A 20,453-nucleotide genomic window follows, 5' to 3' on the forward strand; every position below is an offset into this window, starting at 1 on the left:
TCCACCTTGGCAGCCAGGGTGCAGGTAAGTCAGAAACTCCTGTTAGGACCTTGCATTCCCAGCAGAGGTCAAGACACAAAAGGAGTTTTTAGAGTTTACTTGTGTCAAAATAACCTAAAATCCAGAAGGCTCTGATTTCTGTCCATTCCCCAGACTGATTCAGTACCCTTTTCTTTTGTGCAATGGTTGGGAGAGAGCTTTTCCTGCCATCCCCACCCATATATTTGAACTTCTTGCGAGTGCATCCCTGGTGTAGAAGTTTATGCTCTTTCTGTTTTTTGTAAATTTCCGGCCTAGCCACTCCCACTCATGGAATATTGTATCACCGTGTTCACTGTTTCCTCAGAATCTGAGCTTGAATAACTGTAACACAGCCTCAGGTGTACTTGTTCCTTGCATGCTGTTCCCCATCAGGGCACGGTCATCGCGTAGTAAACTAGGGACAGTGTGGCGTTTCTTATCATCGCATTGTAGTACTAAGACTGTATTTGCGCTTATCATGGATTTTGGGTGCTTCCCATACACAACGTGAGTGGGTTCAACATTACCCATAAAACCCAAGCGTCCTACAACTGCTCTTTGGGGTTTTTCTGGGCCAGTTGGAGAGCTTCCTGAGATGGCAAGGTGAGCTGTTGTGCAAAACTGGTACCATGCATGTGAAGCTGTTTATCCGTGTGCATCAAGACATCGCTGGCATAGCAGATCCTAAACAAAAATCCCAAGTAAATGGTACATGCTGGCTGACGTAAGCCTGGAGCTGGCCTTACACACACCCCTGACTTCAAAAGTGGGTTCAGTTGAGACTCTGCATTGTTCCTTGTGGCTGATGCTGTATCGTACCAACATAAATAAAATAAACGTATGCTAATGCAATTAGTCTGCTCTTTTATATGTTGGGGGAACCGTGTTAAGTTTAATTGGGAAAGACGATCTGGCTGCTAAGAAACCTTCTGAAAAACCACTTCCGTGGGTTGCATTATTTTAAAAAGGGGTGTTATCAGATCTCATGGCCAGGAGAACACAAAATACATGATCCCATGGGCTTCCGGCCTCTGGTAGGAAAGGTGAGACAATTTCTCTGGAATAAAAACAGAAACAGCTATCCTGCGTCCCAGGCAGCATGCAAAGTCCCCTCTACTCATTAATTCATCAGATCTTCCTAACTCTCCAGATGTGGCACTGTGGGGCCACAACTCCTTATCGAAAATCCTTGGGCCAGATGTGGTTCAGGATTCTGGGTTTTGGCAAAATGATAGAGTGACTATATCTTATATTGTGTAATTCACTCCTCAGAGAGGTCTGGGCAGCGCCCCTAATCAAACTCATCAGTATTCTGCAGGGACATGTGGGGTATTGACATTCAGTGAAGTAAGTTAGGACTGTACACAGCCTCACACCAGTCTACATCATGCCTCCAAATGTTTGTTTCTTTATTTATTTGGGGGAGTTTGGTTGCAAAGCTTTGAACTTTTTGGCTTTCAGAAGAGGAGGTACGTGACTCTGAACTAGTACTATGATCACTAGCATCAGTCATCTCATTCTGTGACTTGCCTACGGCCACACAGGAAAGCTCCAGAGGGACCGAAACCCAGGTCTTTCCGTTCACAGTCCATGCTCCTGAAGCAGGGCTGGGTCTCTCGGGGGCTGGGGAGGAGTCACGGTGTGTCTCTCTGGGAAGTGGCTGGGCAGGAATTCTTCAGGATTCCCCAGAAACAAATGACACAGGCAGTGCTCTGAGGGTCTGCTCAAGGCTCACACGCAGCCCTGCCTGGTGTGGCTCAGTGGATTGGGCGTCATCCTGCAAACCCAAAGGTTGCCAGTTCCATTCCCAGTCTGGGCTGCAGGCCAGGTTCCCGGTTGGGGGCGCGCGAGAGGCAGCCAATTTCTCACATCGATGTTTCTTTCCCTCTCTTCCTCCCTCCCTTCCCTTTTCTCTAAAACTAAATAAAGTATTTTTTAAAAAAAGCTGAATCGCATGCTCCAGCTCTGTCGGAGGCTTAGAGCAGAAGATAAGAAGTAATACTAATGCTTATTGAATATTTAGTACGTAGGAGGCACTATTCTACGCATTTCACATAAAATTAATTCCATCACCACAGCAACACTCAACACTTTCAGGTAGATACAAAATAACCCCCGTCTCCAGATTTGGAGAGTCACACAACGTGTAAACAGAGCCAGGATTTGAACCAGGCTCGCGTCTACATGCATAACCATCAGGCAACACTGCCCTTCTAATAACCGTGATTTACAGTGTTTGAGCAATTACATTCCCAGGTGCTGGGTCAATACCTCAGTCATATGTTCTCATTGGCTTCCGTTCAGTGTGGGATCCTGGGTCCAGCCACAGTTGTGTTTCGCATTGACAAAGAACGCACTGGCCTGGTTTTATAATTCAGATTCCTGAAGTTGATACACGTGTGCCCAGCTCCCTCAGGCGACAGTGTGTTCTCTGGGTGCCGACAAAAGGCTGTCTCAGAACCTGGGATGCCAGAGGAGAACTGGTGAACTCCCCAAGGCAATGCCCCTCAGGAGACGGTGCCCAACCTGAACCCTGGCATCCACAGGGCATTGATAAAGAGGGTGTCCAAGCTGCTTCCTGCTGTAATATTTGCTGAGTACCTACTATGTGCTGTCAATTAACTCATTGGTATCTGGTTCAGAGGTGTAGATAATTTGTATCCTGTTCATTGCAGACAGTGATCTGATTTCTGGATGTTTAAGACTGAGGACAAGTCTGATGATTGTGCCCAAGTTACAAGTGTCACCTGGGAGAGAAATCTTTGGGGATGTCCTACCAATCTTAATTCCCACCCCCAACCTGCCAAAGGCAATTGGGCAGTAAAGGAGGCTTAAGAGTGGGGGTTGCCCTGGCCAGGTAGCTTCATTGGTTAGAGCATTGTCTAATATGCCAAGGTTGTGTGTTCGATCCCTGGTCAGGGCACATACAAGAATCAACCAATGAGTGCCTCAATAAGTGGAACAGCAAATCTCTCTCTCTCTCTCAAATCAATAAATAAAAATTGAAAAAAAGTGTGGGGCTTAACATCTGAGGAACCTAAGTGATTCAAAGCTCAGCTCTGCCACTTCCTGGTGGGGGGCCCTTCTTTGGCCTCAGTTTTTCTCACCTGGAAAATGAGAATGGCGCTTTCTCAGGAGGGGCCGAAAGGATTCAAAGGGAAAATGCACAGCACCAGGGAGACAGTGGGCATTCAGTAAAAGCATTCCTGTGCTCCTGCCTTTCCGGCCCACACACAGGTGGAAGCTGTCATGGGAAAAGAAAATTGAGATGCAGAAGACCGAGACAGGCTATTACGTGAAAAAAGTAAGTTTCATAGTAATAGACCCAATGCAATCCACTCACTCACTCACTCACTCACTCACTCATTCAATATTTTGAGCACCTACCAGGACTGTGCTAGAGGCTGGGGATTCAGTAGTGAACAAACCAGACAAATATCTCTGTCTTCATGGGGCTGATGTTCTAATAGGGAGAGACAATAAATAAATAAGAAAACAGGAAGTGGCAAGTGCTGTGGTGAAAATAACTTAGGATAATGTGAAAATGCGCTACGGTGTAAATCCTAAAACTACACCAATATTAAAGTAAGCTGCCCTGGGTGGGGTTGCCCAATGGGTTGAGGGCCAGCCTGCAAACCAAAGGGTCGCTGGTTCGATTCCCAGTCAGGGCACATGCCTGGGTTGCAGGCCAGGTCCCTGGTTGGGGGCGTGTGAGAAGCAATCACACATTGATGTTTCCCTCCCTCTCTTTCTCCCTCCCTTCCCCTCTCTCTCTTAAAAAAAAAAGAAAGTAAGCATTTTTTTGTTTCCCTGGAAAAAGTACAGATATTTAACTGTGGTTATTTTGGAAGGGAAGAGGCTGGAGGCTTGTGGGGAGCTTGTTTTTCATTTTACACCTTTCTGTAACTTCAGCATTTTCTTAGCATGTGTGTGTGTGTGACTTCTAAGATTACTAATTTTTTAAAAAATGGCAACCAAGTGAAGCCGAGTAGAGAGATTTGGGCCATGTTTTGTTCTCTTCCCCCCATTCTTTTCTGATTGTTGCATTTCTTTTCAACAAATATAAAACTGGAAGCTATAATTATCCTTTTTCTCTGGGGCGGCCGGAGGAGGATTCACCTGGCAGAGATCTGAGCAATTTAAAGCAGAACTGCTCAGGGGTTAGCAATTTTTGAAAAGATGTTGAACATTTGAGTTTTCATTTCTAGGATAATCCTCCCCGCTTTCTACCAAAAAACAAACACACAAACAAATGAATAAATAAGCCCCAAATGTCTCATCTGCAAAGTCATTGTCTTGATTTCTCAGATTCGGATTCTTAAGCCGTTATTCCTCCGACAGAGGGGTCCGAGGGGTTTTTAGCTGAGGGCCTCTAGGAAGCAGCTTCTCAGGGGTGATGATTTAGGGCCTCAGACCTAAGGAAGGGACGAGGAGAGGAGAGGCGCTGTCCCACCCTCGCCCTGCTCGGGCCGGGGGGAGGGGGGGTCCTCAACATCTCAAGATGAGAACTCGCGTTGAGGAACGCGTCTCCTCGTTGCCATGGAAACCACTGGGAGGCGGGGCGAGAAACTGAGCAGGATGGGCGCAGTGGGGAGACCTCGCGAGGGACAGGCGCGGAGCCTGGGATGGGGCTGGTGAACAGGAGGAGAAAACCCAGCGAAGCCTTACGACCCAGCTGCGCAAAAGAATCCAACGGGAATGAGCCAACAACGGCGCAAAGGCCTCACTGAGACTCTAATCTTCCCCCAACCCCCAAGCGTCTTTCTTCCTTTCTTCTTTCCCTGCTCTCCCTTACTTTCTTTTAACCTCTCCCTTCTCTCTTTCTCTGCACATCTGCCTGGTTCCTTCAGGACTTAAATAAAATCACAAGTGTTCATTTTTATATCGTGTATTAAAGTCAGTATTTTACAGGGTTTTTTCGTTTTGTTTTGTTTTGGTTTTTTTTTTTTGCTGCTCTGGTTGGAATTTCATTATAGCTGGTTTCCTTTGTAATTCCATAGATGCAATTCTGTGCACTGAAACACTTTATCCTGGAAAGGGTTAAGGATTCCAGCCTACGGAAGGGGGAGGGCAGAGAGAGATTGTCAAAGAAGGTGAAAGCTGAGCATTCTGGGGGGAAGGAACAGCAAGTGCAAAGGCCCTGAGGTTGGGCAGGAGTACAGTGGTTGGAGGAACAGTGAAGAGGAGGCGGATGTGGCTGGAGTGAAGTGAAGAGAGGAAGAGAGAGGGAAGTGGGGGAGACCTAAGAGGGCTTTGTGGGAGATGGTGAGGCCTTTGATTTTACTCTGCCTGAGATGAAGACTTTAAAAAGAGTAGAGATAGATTTGACTTAAGTTTTTAAAAGATCCCTCCAGCTGCTGAATGGATTTCAGGCAGCGAAGGTGGAAGAGGCGTTTCTATGGATCCAGGCAACCGATGAAGGCTCCCTGTGTCTTCTGAGCCCGCCTGCGTGGTGACCCCAGTGCTGAAGTTCACTTAGAGCTGTGCAACCTCAGGCCAGCCTCAGTTTCCCCTTTTGTAAGATGACAACTCTGAGGACTCATGACAACTGGCCTCTTTACGTCACAGTGTGTCTGGTTTCAAGAAAACCCGCCTACAAGTTTGCTGTTATTGTTGCTAATGCCGTTGCTGTTGTGCGTGTGGTTGCTGAGCTGGCTGCCTCCTCGTTACCTGGGAAACCGCCAGTCCTGGCCCCCACGCCCCAGGTGTCCTGACGCACTATGTCTGTGGCTGAGTCTGAGGGCCTTTGGTTTAATCTTTAATTTTTATTTATTCATTTACTTATTTATTTTTAGAAAGAGGGGACGGGAGGGAGAGAGAGAGGGAGAGAAACATCGATGTGTGAGAGATGCGTTTGCGAGAGATGCATCAATTGGTTGCCTTTCACGCACACGCTCCTAACTGGGACCTGGCCCACAACCCAGGCATGTGCCCTGACCAGGAATCGAACCGGCGACCTTTCGGTTCGCAGGCTGGCACTCAACCCACTGAGCCACACCAGCCAGGGCTAATTAACTTTGAATTAACATTTTTGATTGCCAAAAATCCAAGCAACTCCAAAAGCTATGGAGTGAAAGTACCTGTCTCTGCCACTTTTGTGGGTCCCCAGGCTCCCTCCCCAGAAACAGCTATTGTTGGCAGTGCTTATACCCGTGAGTACAGGTACTACCTCAGAGCGCTCCTTCCCTCCCTCCCAACCCTCCCCCACTCAGCCAGAGTGTTTTGGATTCAACCTGGCACTTCCTGGCCGCGTGATGTTGAACATGTGACTTCATTTCTTCGGCTATGAAATGGGAATGATCATCATACTGTATTATTTGTCTCACAATGTTATGGTGAGGACTTCATAGAAAGCGCTACAGTGGCGCCTCGTACTTAGGAAGTGCTCCACGAAACTCGGCTATGCTTTTTTCCTAGATGCTCAGTATTTCACTGTAAGAACAGATCATAAAATTGAGTGCGTTCCTACTAATGAACAATTAGGTTCATTCATTCATTTCACTCAAAAATATTTATTGAGCACTCACTGCGTGCCAAGCCCGCGCTAGGGGCTGGTGCCATAAGACGTTGGCACCGCTTTCTCTGTCCACACGTCTGGGTAGATAGGAGGGAATTGCTGGTGCCAGAAGTCACGTTAATCATATACAGTGTCAATGGCTCTGAAAGGACGGTCCCACCAGCGCACCCACCTCCGGACTTGGCTGGAACCCGCACGTTCAGGACCGCAGATTTGGAAACTGCTGCCTTTCTCGGGGAAGGTGCTGACGTGGGCCTCTGCGCGCGTTCCGCTTGGAAGCGGTGGCCCCAGCGGGGCTGGGGCGCGGCCACACCCCAGTGCGGGAGGGGAGTGAGGGGGCCCCGAAGAGAGTGGACAGCCCCCATGTCAGTCTTCCCGTGTCAGGGAGTGTAAGATGAGAAGGGGGAAGGTGGGCCTCATCGTGGGGGAGGGCGAGGAGGAAGTTCCTGCCCCGGAGCTCGGGAGCTCGGAGGCAGAGTGCACGCGGTCAGGGAGGTGGGAGGCGCGTCAAGGTCAGCCTGGACTGGGGTGGCAGCCTGCCGAGGGGCGGGAGACTCTCCCGGGGGGGCTGGACTGTCTCCTCCTAGTGCCTCGGCCATATTGAATAGCCACGGCTGAGCCGTCTTTGTCTGCGAAGTCCTCCCCCAAGTTCCAGGCGCGTCCCTGGTGCCCGGGGCAGAAAGAATCGCGGGAGGCCCGTGCGCCCCAACTTGGAGCCGGGACACCACGTATTCAGCTTGCAGTGGGCTTTGAGACTCAGGACTGACCTCACCCCGGCTCACATAAGCATCCTGAGAATTGATTCCCGCCACTCGTTGTGCGGAGCCAGCCTTGGTCCAGAAGGGACTTGTTGCAGGCGGAGAAACTGGGAGGTGCTGGCTCGCCCCTGCTGGAGAGGTGAGCCTCTCGGGGCAGCACTGCTGGGGCTCCTTGCAGTTTGGGATTGTTGGCTCCCCGCCCCAGATTTCACCCTGGAGATTTTAAAGACCCTCGAGAAAAGCCACGTGGGGGGCTGGTTCCCCTGGGGCTTCCTCCCGTCCCCCGACTGCCTGATCCTCTGGAGCGTCCCCGACGTCTGCAAAGATGTGGACTTGGACGCCCTCGTGGAAGCCCTGAAGCCCGTGGGGACCTTTAAGAAGATCGGCAAGGTGTTCCGCAGGGAGGAGGACTCCACTGTGGGGCTGCTGCAGATCGGCGAGGATGTGGACTACTTGCTCATCCCTCGCGAGGTCAGGCTGGCGGGGGGCGTCTGGAGGGTCATCTCCAAGCCTGCCACCAAGGAGGCAGAATTTCGGGAGCGGCTGACCCAGTTCCTGGAGGAAGAAGGCCGCACCCTGGAGGATGTTGCCCGCATCATTGAGAAGAGCACCCCACACCCGCCCCAGCGCCCCCAAAAGCCCAAGGAGCCCCGAGCGAGGGGGAGAGTACAGCAGATGGTGACCCCTCCTCCCCGGCTGGTCGTGGGCACCTATGACAGCAGCAACGCCAGCGACAGCGAGTTCAGCGACTTCGAGACCTCCAGAGAGTTGGGTCACCAGGGCCACAAAGGCGCCGGGCATGGCAGGAAGGTGCGCAAAATACCCGTCAGTTACCTGGGTAGCAAATTCCTGGGGAGCGACCTGGAGAGCGAGGATGAGGAGGAACTGGTGGAGGCCTTCCTCCTGCGCGGGAAGAAGAAGCCCAGCGCACCACTGGCCCGCTGCTGCGTGAACCTGCCGGTGCCCATGTTTGAAGACAACCCTGGGCCCCAGCCGTCCAAAGCAGACAGGTGGCGAGAGTATGTCAGCCAGGTGTCCTGGGGGAAGCTGAAGTGCAGGGTGAAGGGCTGGGCGCCGAGGGCTAGCACTGGAGTGGGTGAGGCCCAGCAGGCCTCTGCCAGGGTGGAGACGGACGGGGTGCCAGGTACCGCCAGTCTGGGGGACAACGTGGGGAACACAAGAGATGGGCTGGTGCCTGAGCCCCCCACAAGGCGATGGAGGCCCAAGGTCAACTGGGCCTCGTTTAGACTGCGCTGGAGGGAGGAAGCAGCACCCACTGCTCAGGGGGTGGAGGCTGCAGATGAGCAGAGGGTGGGGGCCGTAGCTGACCAGAGGGTGGGGGCTGTAGCTGACCAGGAGGCAGACGCTGTGCATAATCAGAGGTCAGAGACTGGAGACGATCAGAGGGAAGGGGCTGCAGCTGACCAGAGGGCAGAGGCCAGAGCTGACCAGGGGGCAGAGGCCCCAGTTTTCCAGGCAGCAGAGGCTGCATCGGACGGGGCCGAGGCCAGAGCTGACCAGAGGACAGAAGCTGCACATAATCAGAGGGCAGAGGCCCCAGCTGTCCGAGAAGCTGGAGCCTTAGCTGCCCGGGCGGCCGCAGGAGCAGCGCCAGGAGCTAGGGCCCGGAAACAGGTCAAGACAGTGAGGTTCCAGACCCCTGGGCGCTTTTCGTGGTTTCGCAAGCGCCGGAGAGCCTTCTGGCACACTCCCCAGTTGCCCACCCTGCCCAAGAGGGTCCCCAGGGCAGGCGAGGCCAGGAGCCTCCGGGTGCTGAGAGCTGAGGCCAGAGCGGAAGCAGAGCAGGGAGAGCAAGAGGACCTGCTGTGAGGTGAGGGCCCAGAAGCCATACAGCACCCTGCCACCTGCCACCTGATTGGCCACTCAGGATGTGTTCCCCCCCTTTCTGCACTTGGACACAGATGCTTCTTCTGCCTCCACACGTGAAAATGGAGGTAGAGGGCCAGGCAGCGCCTCTCACATCTCCACCTAACATCCCTCTTTCTTTCCTTGTTAAAAATCTTCTTTCATGCATTGATTTTTTAAATACAGACTCTATTGTAACCCAAGGAATGTAATGGAAGAAACCCTGTACAATAGGGTTGTATTCACTTCCTCAAATGCAACTCGAGGTGCTCAGCTTGAAACCAGGAGCGAGGCCAGGAAGAAATTCCTCCCTCTTCTCCTTTCTCATCCCCCTTTCCCATTGATGGCCTCCTGGAACTTACAACATGTAAATAAAAATGTTTACAAACTTATTTCTTGGCTTTGGGCTTGGCAGCTGGAGAACGCTCCAGGGTGATTTTGTCATGCACTGTGTCCCCTCCCCCTTCCATGATGGTGACCTGTGCTTATGTCACTTTGATTGCCATGTCTGCACTTCTGGGTTCTGCAGGCTCCAAGAGTCCAGGACCTGCAGTTTATACACCTCACACATTTTACAAGGGACCGAAGACTCATCTGGGAAATGTGTCCAAATGCAGATTCTTGGGTCCTTTGTGCCAAAGCTGTGGGTTTGCCAGCACTGGCTGTGCAGCCCAGGAACCAGCTTTGATCAAGCCCCACGAACATTTCCTGGGGCAGCGTGACCACTGGACAAATCATTGCAATAGGAACAGGGTGAAAGGGGGTGGGGGTGCAGGGCCCGCAGGTAGTAGCGTGGAGTGTGCTATGATTACAATTGTGAGATATTGGTGGCTGGGGGACATCTCTGCATTGTTTGTGTCCCCCCCACTTCGGCTCCCACCAGAGAAAAATAGCAGGGATCACATCACACTCCGGCTTTGCTGAAGGCAGGAGAAAGGAAATTCATGGAGGAGGAGATCTGAAGGTCAGCTCTGTCCCCTTGACTAGTGGCAGCCTGGCCTGAGTTTCTTAGTTTTTCCCCTTGGAACTAAAGAATAATATGGCTTCTGTCCCCGCCCCAGAAGTGGTCACGTGGGGTGCTGCTCGCTCTTGTGCTGAGAACCCCTTTGTACTGAGTGTAGTTCACAGCTCATGGCCCAGCAAGAAAGAGCCCCCAGTGGGCTTTGAGCTCCACTTGGAGGGATGGGGGGAGGGGCACAGGGGAATAGGCAAACTGGGTAGAACTGTCTCTGAAGTGGCCAGTGAGCGCTCTGGATGCCAGGTTGTGGTGGCAGTGGGGGCTGGCTGTGGCTGCTGCCCGTCTTGGGGAATGGTGGCCAATGGTGGCCAATGGTGGCCTCTGGCCTCCTTACAAGGGGTGGGGGTGGGGGATAGCCTGGACTGTTGAGGATGCTGGAACGTGAAAGGAGCTGGAAGCAGAGATGGTGAGAGACACCTGGAGAGGCTGAGACTAGGCACATCTGTTCCTGCCTCCCCAGCCCCCCACTGACTCTCAGTTTTGTCCATCCTCTCCCCAGGGTCCCCAACAAGAGCAACCAGCCAGGCCTAGGAGGTGGAAGGACCCTTGAGTAACCTGAGGCTTTCGGTATTATTTTCAACCCAAGGGGGTTTCAAATGGTGAGGCCCAGTCCCAAATTGCAGCCTGTAGGTGCCTCCTGGGGTGGTTTCAAACGTGCTGTGCTGAGATTTTCAGGGAGGAAGTCCCCCGAAAAGTCCCCAGTACCCGCAACTCAGGAGTGGGGTAAAGAGGCCGCACCTGCTGCGGCGCTCCACAAGTCTGTGTCCAAACCAGCCTTTCACTGTCACTGAAGAGAAAACAATGGAACACACACAGAGATGTCACCGCTCCACCGGCAGGGATTTTCTGGATCAGCCTTCCCAGGTCCCATGGTGGAGTGACAGGAAGAGAGGAAACCATTAGGGGGACAGAATAAGGGGGGATTTGGAGTCAGGCTGCCCATCTCACCTCCAGCACCGTCCCTTGCAAGCTACGTGGCCTGGCTGGTTACTTAACTGCTCTATGACTCCACTTACTCTTACTCATCTGAGGGGGTGAGCATCGTGGAGGTTTCTAGGGTTGCTGAGAGGGTTGAGGAAGACCTGACCTGATGTGTTAGAGTACCAATCAGCCCCAACAGATGTCATCTCCTCTTATTCCTGTTATATTAATATATCAGGGGAGACATATCAGCCCGCCTGGATTGGGACTCCTAGGGCGGGAGTTTCTAATGCTGGGTGCTGGTCATGTGTGGAATGACCTGGGAGCTTTCAAACACCCCCCAGCCTGCACTCAGGTTCTCAGGTTCTCATGCAATTGGTCCAGTATGGCTGGGGCATCAATGAGGCGTGGCTGGGCCCAAAGCCCTAAAGCTTCTGGAGGTGATTCCAATGTGGATCCGGTGGATCCGGGGGGCTGAGTACCACCACTCCTAATCAGACCCGACTGCTCTGCCCCCTGCCCCACTCCCGCCCCCTGGGAGGGAAGGGATGGAGAAAGAGAGGGAGAGAAACATCAATGTGTGGTTGCCTCTCGCGTGCCCCCAGCAGGGGACCTGGCCCGCAACCCAGGCATCTGCCCTGACTGGGAATCGAACCGGCGACCCTTTGGATCGCAAGTCCGGTGCTCAATCCACTGAGCCACGCTTGCCAGGATGGAAGGAACTTTTTAAAACACGAATTGCTGGATCCCACCCGGAATGATTCATAGGTCTACGGTGAACCCAATAACATGCATTTCTATCAAGTCTCCAGGTGATGTTAATGCTGCTGATACCAGGACCTCAGCTGGAGGAGCGTTGCCCTCCAGGCATGTCCATTTGCCCCAGCATGGCTTCAAAAGCCAGGTGAAGCCTCCGAGTAGGCCATTTCTTGTCTAAAGCACATTTAACTGGCGGTCCTGGAGCGCCCTCGGGTGGGCACCGCGCGCACCGCAGCTGATGCGGGCTCTATCCCCGCCTCCCGAGTGGTGGGTGTAGGAGAGACGTTGTTTTTTGCTCCCGGATCTCCTGATCGTCCCTCTCGGTAGTTCTAGGACCTGGCCACCGTTGGGACTTGAGCGGGTCGAGAGGCCGGGACAGGGTCAGCCTGGGGGCGGGGGCGAGTTCGGGTGGGATATGGGGTTCCGAGACAAGGCACCCCCGCCTCTTGCTCTGGAACGGTTATGCGGTTTTGCGAGGGAGCCCTGGAGTGGGACAGGGACTGACGGCTCTTTCTTACCTTTCTGAGCCTCAGTTTACTTATCTGGGAAATAAGGGTGAGAACCTGCCTTCACCCTATCTCTCCAAACCTATTCTAACCACAGAATCAAATAGAGACACACACCCCAAATCTATTTACCCCAAGACTCCACAGAGACACAAACCCAGCCGGAAAGCCGGGCTCTGGAGGGGTGAGTGACGACACGTGACCAGCCCCCCAGCAGCTCAGCCCGGGCTCGGGGCTCCTGCACCGGCTGCTCCCGCCCCTGGATGCGCTTCCCGCGGGTACCCGCTGCCTCGCCCCTCGCCCAATGTCACCTTCTCACGGAGAGCTTCCCCGCAAAACCGTAAACAGGTGATGCTGGCAAACCCTCCGGCCCCACATCCTCAGGCCCCGCCGGCGTTTTTTCCCCCGCGGTCACCGCTGTCTCACTCAGGACCCTGCGCTTCTCTAGGAGGCTTAGTATCTGTCCCCTCCCCGCGCCGTGAGACTCCGCAAGGGTCTGCGGGTGTCTGTCGTGCTTCCTGCCGAAGCCCCAGCACCCAGCACCCAGCACCGGGCCTGGACACATGTCCTTTAAGTCTCCCACGGGTCCCTCGGCCTCCTCTCGGGACATTGCCTTCTCCCACCCGAGGTGACCGCGCTCCGCTGCGTCCTCCTCCGGGGCCTCCGCACCTCTGGGACCCCCGCGGGGACACACCGCTGTGAAGGGGCCTTGGGGGGGGCTCCTCGCGCTACCCTTGCCGGCGGGATCTCAGGGCCTTTATGCGGCTGCTCCTTGGACCCGAGACGGTGTTGCGTGCGCCCCGGGCTCCCTCTCACCGGGGCGGAGCGTCCCGCACCTTCCCCGCCCCGCGCATCTGGGTTCAGTTCTCCAGGCCCGCGCGGTCCATCCGGTCCCTCAGTCATTCAACAACTGGAAACAGCAGCCACCGGGTGCGGGTACCGGGCTGGCGCTGGGGACGCGGCGGGGAACAGGACGGACCACACTTCGGGCCCAGCCGGAAGCGGCCCTGCCGGACTCCGCCGCCCCAAACCCCCGCTCACCCATCCCAACCCCCCACCATCGGGTGGACCCTGGGCCTCAGCCACGTCCTGACTCCTCTGCCAGATGCGCTGCTGGCCCCCGGGCACTGGCGCCAGTCGGCAGCGGCGGAAGGGGGACGCTCTCTGGAGGTGCTGGGGTTTCAGTGGCGGCAGTGGCAGCGACGTGAGCCAGGGTTTCCTGGGTCCCTCCTCAGGCCAACCGGCTGTTTGTGGAACCTCCGCGGCCCAGCGACAAGGGCTCCGGGCAGCAGCATCCCTTGGGCCGGGAGCAGCTCCCTGCGTTTCTAAACTTTGGGCGACCTGGCCGTCCCCTTTCTGCACTTAGGGTCCAAAACCCGTGTCAATGTCATCTATTACCTTCCCACCCCAGACAAACAGTACACGGTTTAAAATAAATAAGTGGCCCTGGCTGGTGTGGCTCAGTGGATTGAGTGCTGGCCTATGAACCAAAGGGTCTCTGGTTCAATTCTCAGTCAGGGCACATGCCTGGGTTGTGGGCCAGGTCCACAGGTCTCCAGTTAGAGGCGCACGAGAGGCAACCACACACAGGTCGATGGTTGCCCTCCTCTCTCTCTCTCTTTTTAAAAAAAAGAGATTAGTACCCTGACTAATCAGTCAGGTATGTTTTACTTTATCTTATTATTTTATTTATCTTTATTATTTATTTATTTTTAGAGAGAAGGAAGGGAGAAAGAGAGGGAGAGAAACATCCTCTGGTGCGCCCTCATATGGGGACCTGGCCGGCAACCCAGGCATGCGCCCTGACCTGGAATCGAACCAGCGACCCCTTGGTTCTCAGGCCAGCGCTCAATCCACTGAGCCACACCCGAGCCAGGGCGGTTGGCCTCCTCTCTTTCTCCCTCCTTTCCCCTCTCTCTACAAATGGGTAAGATATATATTTTAAAAATAGGTGTACTATCTGGCAATCAGAGCTCTGAAAAAAATAAGGTAGGGATAGGCGGGAAGGGTGACATTTTTACTAGGGTGGTCAGGGAAGCTCTCCCTGGGAGTGTGACATTTGAAGAAAGACCTGCATGACGTGAAGGACAGACCCATGCAAATATTCTTTTGTTTTTATTTGTTGTACGCCACAAGAGAAGTCAGTGGAGGCCCCAATATCCAGGGAATATACGGACGGCAACATCCAAATTTTGGGACCCTGTTTCGGACGTGCAAACTCCAGGTGGCGACTCCCTTCCGGAACAAGTGGAGGTTTGGTAGTTTTAAGGGGCGGAGTAGGCTCACATCAGCCTGAGTCACAATCCCACGAACGCGCACTAACTCACTGACACCCAGACACAGCACACACACAGGGGCACACGCTCGCTCACACACCTTCGCACATTCACACTCACCACACCTGATGGTCCGGAAAAGTCTGGTCTGTTCTCTTCTGGGCCTCGTTCAGTCTAAACGCCTGAACAAGGTCAGGTGCCTCCTCTGGGCTGTCACTTTGTCTCCTCTCGGGGGGGGGGGGCGTGGCCAGAACTGTCATGTCATAAGTGGGTCCCCAACACCGCCCTACACAAAGGGGCTCAAAGGAAGTTTGTTGAACAAAGGAATGAAATAATTGATTCAAATTTGGGGTCCATATTCCTTTTCCCAGAGCTGTGGCTCCTTTTAGCCACCAGAGGGCGCTCCGACCCAACAGATATTTAATCCGGGGCCTAGGCCATCTCAGGCATTGAGAAAGGAATCAATACCAACTGCTCATTCAGCCCTCCTGCGTGCCAGGCCGCTGCTAAGTGGTCCATCAACAGCTAGATGAGACCTAACCAAGATGGACGAGGAAAGCGAGGCTCAGAGAGATTGTTTAATTTTCCCAAGTCACACATCTAAGCTGCAGATAAACTTCGGATCCCAGCCTCTGTGACTTCACAGCTCTTAGCTCTTTGCCAGGGTCCCCCAAGGTGATGGTGGTGGCCACGTGCTGATCCCCTTGATGAGGATGGGGAGTGCTTTGGAAGGGGGCCTCGAGCCAGGCACCAGCCCCACTGCCTGTAGGGCATATTCTTCAAAATCTCAGATGCTGACCTCTGTAATTCTCTCATCAGCAGGATTGCGGGGATTCTGTTATTATCCCCATTACACTGATGAGGAAACTGAGGCCCAAGAAGTGGGGAGACCTCTCCTGGGTCACAAGCATGGAGATGGCAGCGATGTGAGTTATCCTGAGGGGGGCCGCAGCCAGGGTAGAACACAGAGGCCTGTAATGCCAAGGCCAGGAAGTGAAACTCCTTTCTGAGGGGAGGAGGAAATAACTAAAGGGCAGGGGTTTGAGAAGAAGGTCAGGGGAGCTCGAGATCTTGCAAATCCTTATTTTACAAAGTCAAATTATGAGGCTATTGGAACAATCTAAATCCCTTATGGAGCCTAGAAAAACTGTCCTGGTAATATTACTGAGTGCAGAAAAAAGTCATTAGTTAAAATAGATGTGTGTGTGCACACACATACATACACACAATGGCTCGACTTTTTCCGGACAGGCTATATATATAATTTTTATTAATATATAAAATTATATATAATATATAATTATATATAATTTTATTTTATATATATATATATATACACACACACATAATATATATATGGTCTGTCCAGAAGATATCCAGCCATGTAATATGAAAAAGAGACATTTATTGAAGAAGATACAAGATACAAGAAACATTGTACGTAGGACAATAACTCCTCAGCTCCTTCGAAGCAGGCACCTTGGGACCTCACGCAGTTCTCCCAATCACCATCAGCTGCCCTGAATCGTATTTTCCTGAATCTCATCAATAGCTTGAAATCTCTTCCCTTTCAAAGGTGATTATTAGTTTTGGGAAAAGCCAGAAGTTGCAGGGTGCCAAATCTGGGCTTTAGAGGGGCTGAATCACTTGGGTGATTTGATGTTTTAGCCAAAAACCCTGCAGGAGATTCGATGTATGAGCAGGTGCATTGTCGTGCTGAAGCTGCCAATCACCAGTTGCCCACAGCTGTGGCCTTCTGAGTAACCCTAATAGCTTCTATGGAGGAATGTTCAAGCTTAATGGAAAATTTGATGCAGATTCCTTGCTCTACTCGCTCCATCATTTTGAATGTGATGGCCACACAGGACACACATGCTCACTCAATGGTGTCTACTGCCCCCATTGACTAGTACAGTGGAGCTGTCATTGTTCACACATGTGCATTCCAGTCCACTCTCCCTGGCTGCCAGGTTACAGCGATGTCGATGTCGTGCAAGCCATTCTCATTATATTAACAATGGCTGGACTTTTCCCAGACAGACCTTATATATGTATATAATGTATATAATTTTTAATATAAAAATTGTTATATTTATATATTGTATTTAATTTTATTTAAAAATATTTTATGATTTTTTAGAGAGAGGGGGAATGAGGGAGAAAGAGAGGAGAGAAACATCAATCAGTTTGCCCCTCACACACCTTAAGTCAGGGACCTGGCCCACAACACAGGCATGTGCCCTGACTGGGAATCGAACTGGCGACCTTTTGGTTCTCAGTCAGCCCTCAATCCACTGAGCCACACCAGCCAGGGCTATAAGTTTATTAATATATAAAATTATGTATTATTAACATATGAAATTATATATTAGTAATACATAAAATTTATATTCGTATATAAATATTAATATATAATATATAACATTATATAGGAAAATATATAAACTGAAAGAGAAAACAGTATTTTTACTTCATTCTTAAATAAGCATATGTATTTACAATGGATGTGTGGGCCTGGCGCTGCGCTGCGCTTCTCCAACCCCGGGATCAGAGAGAACACCGCTACCCTCATTGCCCGTCCCGCATTGATTCTGGCGTGGGATTTTTTAATTCCCGCAACCAACAAAAACGCAGCTTCACGAACATACGACGTAATGGAATGAGCTGCCGCTCTAGCAAAGGTGGAGGCGCGGACTGAGCTTGTAGTTCCCGCAGTGTCCGACAGATGTCGCTGTATTTCCCTCAAAATATTTAAAATACCTCTTGGCTCAGTTTGAGCACCACTGTGCTGGTGCTTTTCAAAACGTATAAACAGATAACTGTCAGAAGTGGGGTGTGTTTGAAAAGGGCAGATGGTTCACGAAGACCTGAGTAAACATATGTAGAAAATGAAAAATGATTCCCTAATTTATACCGCATACAAAGGTGGACTCCAGAAGACCTCTGTGCAAGAAGAAACGCCATCAAGTTCACCAGACCAGGACGCAGGGAGCCACCTTGAAGGCCTGGGGATGTGGTCAGGAAGAAGCATATCTTGAGCAAAACTCCAAAAATACAAATCATCAGGCAAAGCACAGCAGAAATAGATTATATCAAAATTAAGAGTTTCTGTGAACACATCACCATAGACAAAGACACGAGAATGGAGGAAGATCGCTGCAAACTTCTAAATGGTGGGAATACGTGATGGGAGCTGTCCACGCTCTTCATGCAAATCAAGGAGAAAGGAAGGTAAGCACAGTAGAATAACAGGCGGAAATACCAACAGGCAATTTTGAAGTGGGGATGCATCCAGAGCTCATCTACACATGATTAGATGCTCAGAATCATTAAAATTGGAGATACACACAAAAAAGTAATGAGTTATTCTTTTTATACCCGTGGGACTGGAGAAATAAGAAAGCCGGGCGATGTTATTAACACACCCGTTTCCCAAATGAGAAGCCTCAGGCTAGCGGGGGTTGCCAAGCTCACAGCTGGGAAGGGGCGGGACAGGAAGTGGACACAGGTGTTCTCAGACTTCAAACCCCGGCTCTACAGCTACATCGGGCAGCCATCCATCCATTCATTCATTCACTTTTTTTCTTCCACCATTCCAGCTGTCCATCCAACAGAGCACCCATCCTCAATCGATACAGCTGTGATCAAGACAGGTTCAGTTACCTCTGACAATGTTAGTCACACAAACAGCCATTTAACGACAGCTGTGTCAGCTCTATTGGCTGTTGGGTCCCAAAGCACTGATCTGGCAAATGAGAAAAAACAAGTTATGGAGGGAACGTGTCTAGTGTGATCATTCATATCAATCAAGTACAGTCAACCATCTGTCAATGACTTGTCCTTTTAGAAAATGAATTTAAAAATATTCTCAATTTATATAATAGAAATGTTTGGATATGGTGGGGTAGTTTTTTAAAAACACTTTTTAGGGGCATGAAATCAAAGTAAGTTTGAAGTCTACCATCTTATGGGACTTGCATTTTCTATAAATGTTCTTATTTAAAGTGGAAGAGAAGCTCAGGACACAGCCCTGGGAAGAAAGGAAGTCTCATATGGACCCAACAGAAAAGCCTGTCCTGAGTGAAGACCTGTAATGATTAAGCCAAGGTCCAGGGAAGTGGATAAAGCCAGGCTCAACCTCCCAAGCAAAGAAACCCCTGGCTGTCCTCGTGTGTTCTTCCAGGTGTACACATGTGTACACGCATGTACAATAAATCATATCCTTTCTACCATACTATGACTTTACATTTTACACATCTTTCTGCTTCTTGCATTTTTCCCTTGATAGCATTTCAAAGTTGAGTCCTTTATTTTCTTTTAAAGATTTTATTTTTAGATATATAGGGGAAGGGACAAAGAGAGGAAGAGAAATATCAATGTGTGGTTGCCTCTCACACGCCCCCAGCTGGGGACCTGGCCCACAACCCAGGCGTGTGCCCTGACTGGGAATTGAACTGGCAATCCTTTGGTTTGCAGGCCAGCATTCAATCTACTGAGCCACACCAGCCAGGGCCAGAGTTGATTTCTTATCGAGACATTTAGAGCTGTGTCTCGACCATAAGTAACTTTTCTTTTAAAAAATTTCCCTGTCCCTTCCTTCCTTGTTTGGGGACACAGCATTACTGAGATGTAATTTACATAAAATTCAGTGGCTTTGAGTATATCCACAGACTTGTACATTACCACAATCAATTTTTAATATTTTCATGACCCCTCAAAAGAAACCCTATACCCATTAGTAGTCAATCCATACTCCTCCCTCTCCCTCCAAGCCCCTGGCAACTACCAATCTACTTTTTAATTCTATGGATTTGTCTGTTCAGGATATTTCACAGAAATGAAATCATACAATATATGGCAATTGTGTCTGGCTTCTCTCACTTAACATGATATTTTTAAGGTTCATCCACATTGTAGCATGTGCTAGAGCTTCATTTCTTTCTACGGCCAACTCACATTCCATTGTGTGGATATACCACATTTGCCCATTCATTCATCGGTTGATGAATATTCGGGGTTGTTTCTGCTTTTTGACTATTAAGAGCAATGCTAAGTACATTCACGTACTAGACTTTGTGTAGACAGATGTTTTCATTTCTCTTGGGTAGATACCTAAGAGTAAATTGTTGGGTCATATGGTGCATTCGTCAGCTAGGGCTGCCACAACAAATACCATAGACTGGGTACTTGAAAAACTGTGATAGAGTTTTCTCACAATTTTGGAGGCTGGGAGGCCAAGATCAAACAGCAGTGATTACCATACAGTGGGCTCACTGAGCGGTTCTTCTGTTGGTCTCACCTGTGGCTGCCCTTTGCTGGGTGGTGGGCTGGGGCTGGTGCCCAGGACCCCTGGGTTGGCTCTTCACGTGGCCTCTCTCCCTCCAAGCGATCTTTCACTATCTGGTACTGAAGCTTGAACATCTTTGCAAAATGGTAGCTGGTTTCCAAGAGAACAAAAATGGGGGCTGCCAGGCCTGATAAGGCTTAGGCCCTAAATTGACACAGCATCACTTCCGCTGCATTCTATTAGTCAAAACAATAGGTCTGCCTGCAGTCACGGGGAGGTGGAGCAGACTGCCCCTAGCGGTGGGAGGAGTGACGTGCATGTATAGGCACAGGAGGCAGCCATCTTTGGAGGCAACCCAGCAGTCTTTCTGTGTTTTTAGGGTATCTGCACTGGTCAACTATATTTTATAATGGAAAAGGTGTTTTCAAAATAGTATAATGAATATCAGGAAGATGTTAGCTTGAATAAGAATATATTGATGAATAAGAGTTCTGCCCTGACTGGAGTGGCTCAGTAGGTTGGGT

General features: G+C 50.8%; 1 protein-coding gene across 1 annotated transcript; it reads left to right on the forward strand.

Annotated features, from left to right (window-relative positions):
- Nucleotides 1–6,932: 6,932 nt before the first annotated feature.
- Nucleotides 6,933–9,554, forward strand: CCDC8 (coiled-coil domain containing 8 subunit of 3M complex). Its single transcript, XM_090259099.1, has 2 exons — nt 6,933–7,033; nt 7,176–9,554. The coding sequence occupies exons 1-2, from the start codon at nt 6,933–6,935 to the stop codon at nt 9,124–9,126; spliced, it is 2,052 nt and encodes a 683-aa protein (XP_090115225.1). The 3' UTR covers nt 9,127–9,554.
- The last annotated feature ends 10,899 nt before the right edge of the window (nt 9,555–20,453 follow it).

This window comes from Furipterus horrens, unplaced genomic scaffold (genome assembly GCF_987537825.1).
Source record: "Furipterus horrens unplaced genomic scaffold, mFurHor1.1.pri manual_scaffold_13, whole genome shotgun sequence".
Lineage (NCBI taxonomy): Eukaryota > Metazoa > Chordata > Mammalia > Chiroptera > Furipteridae > Furipterus > Furipterus horrens.

Coding starts and splice junctions, on each gene's coding strand:
- CCDC8 (XM_090259099.1), top strand. CDS start 6,933: ATGAGAAGGGGGAAGGTGGGCCTCATCGTGGGGGAGGGCGAGGAGGAA. Junction 7,034..7,175: donor GAGTGCACGCGGTCAGGGAG/GTGGGAGGCGCG, acceptor TTGTCTGCGAAG/TCCTCCCCCAAGTTCCAGGC.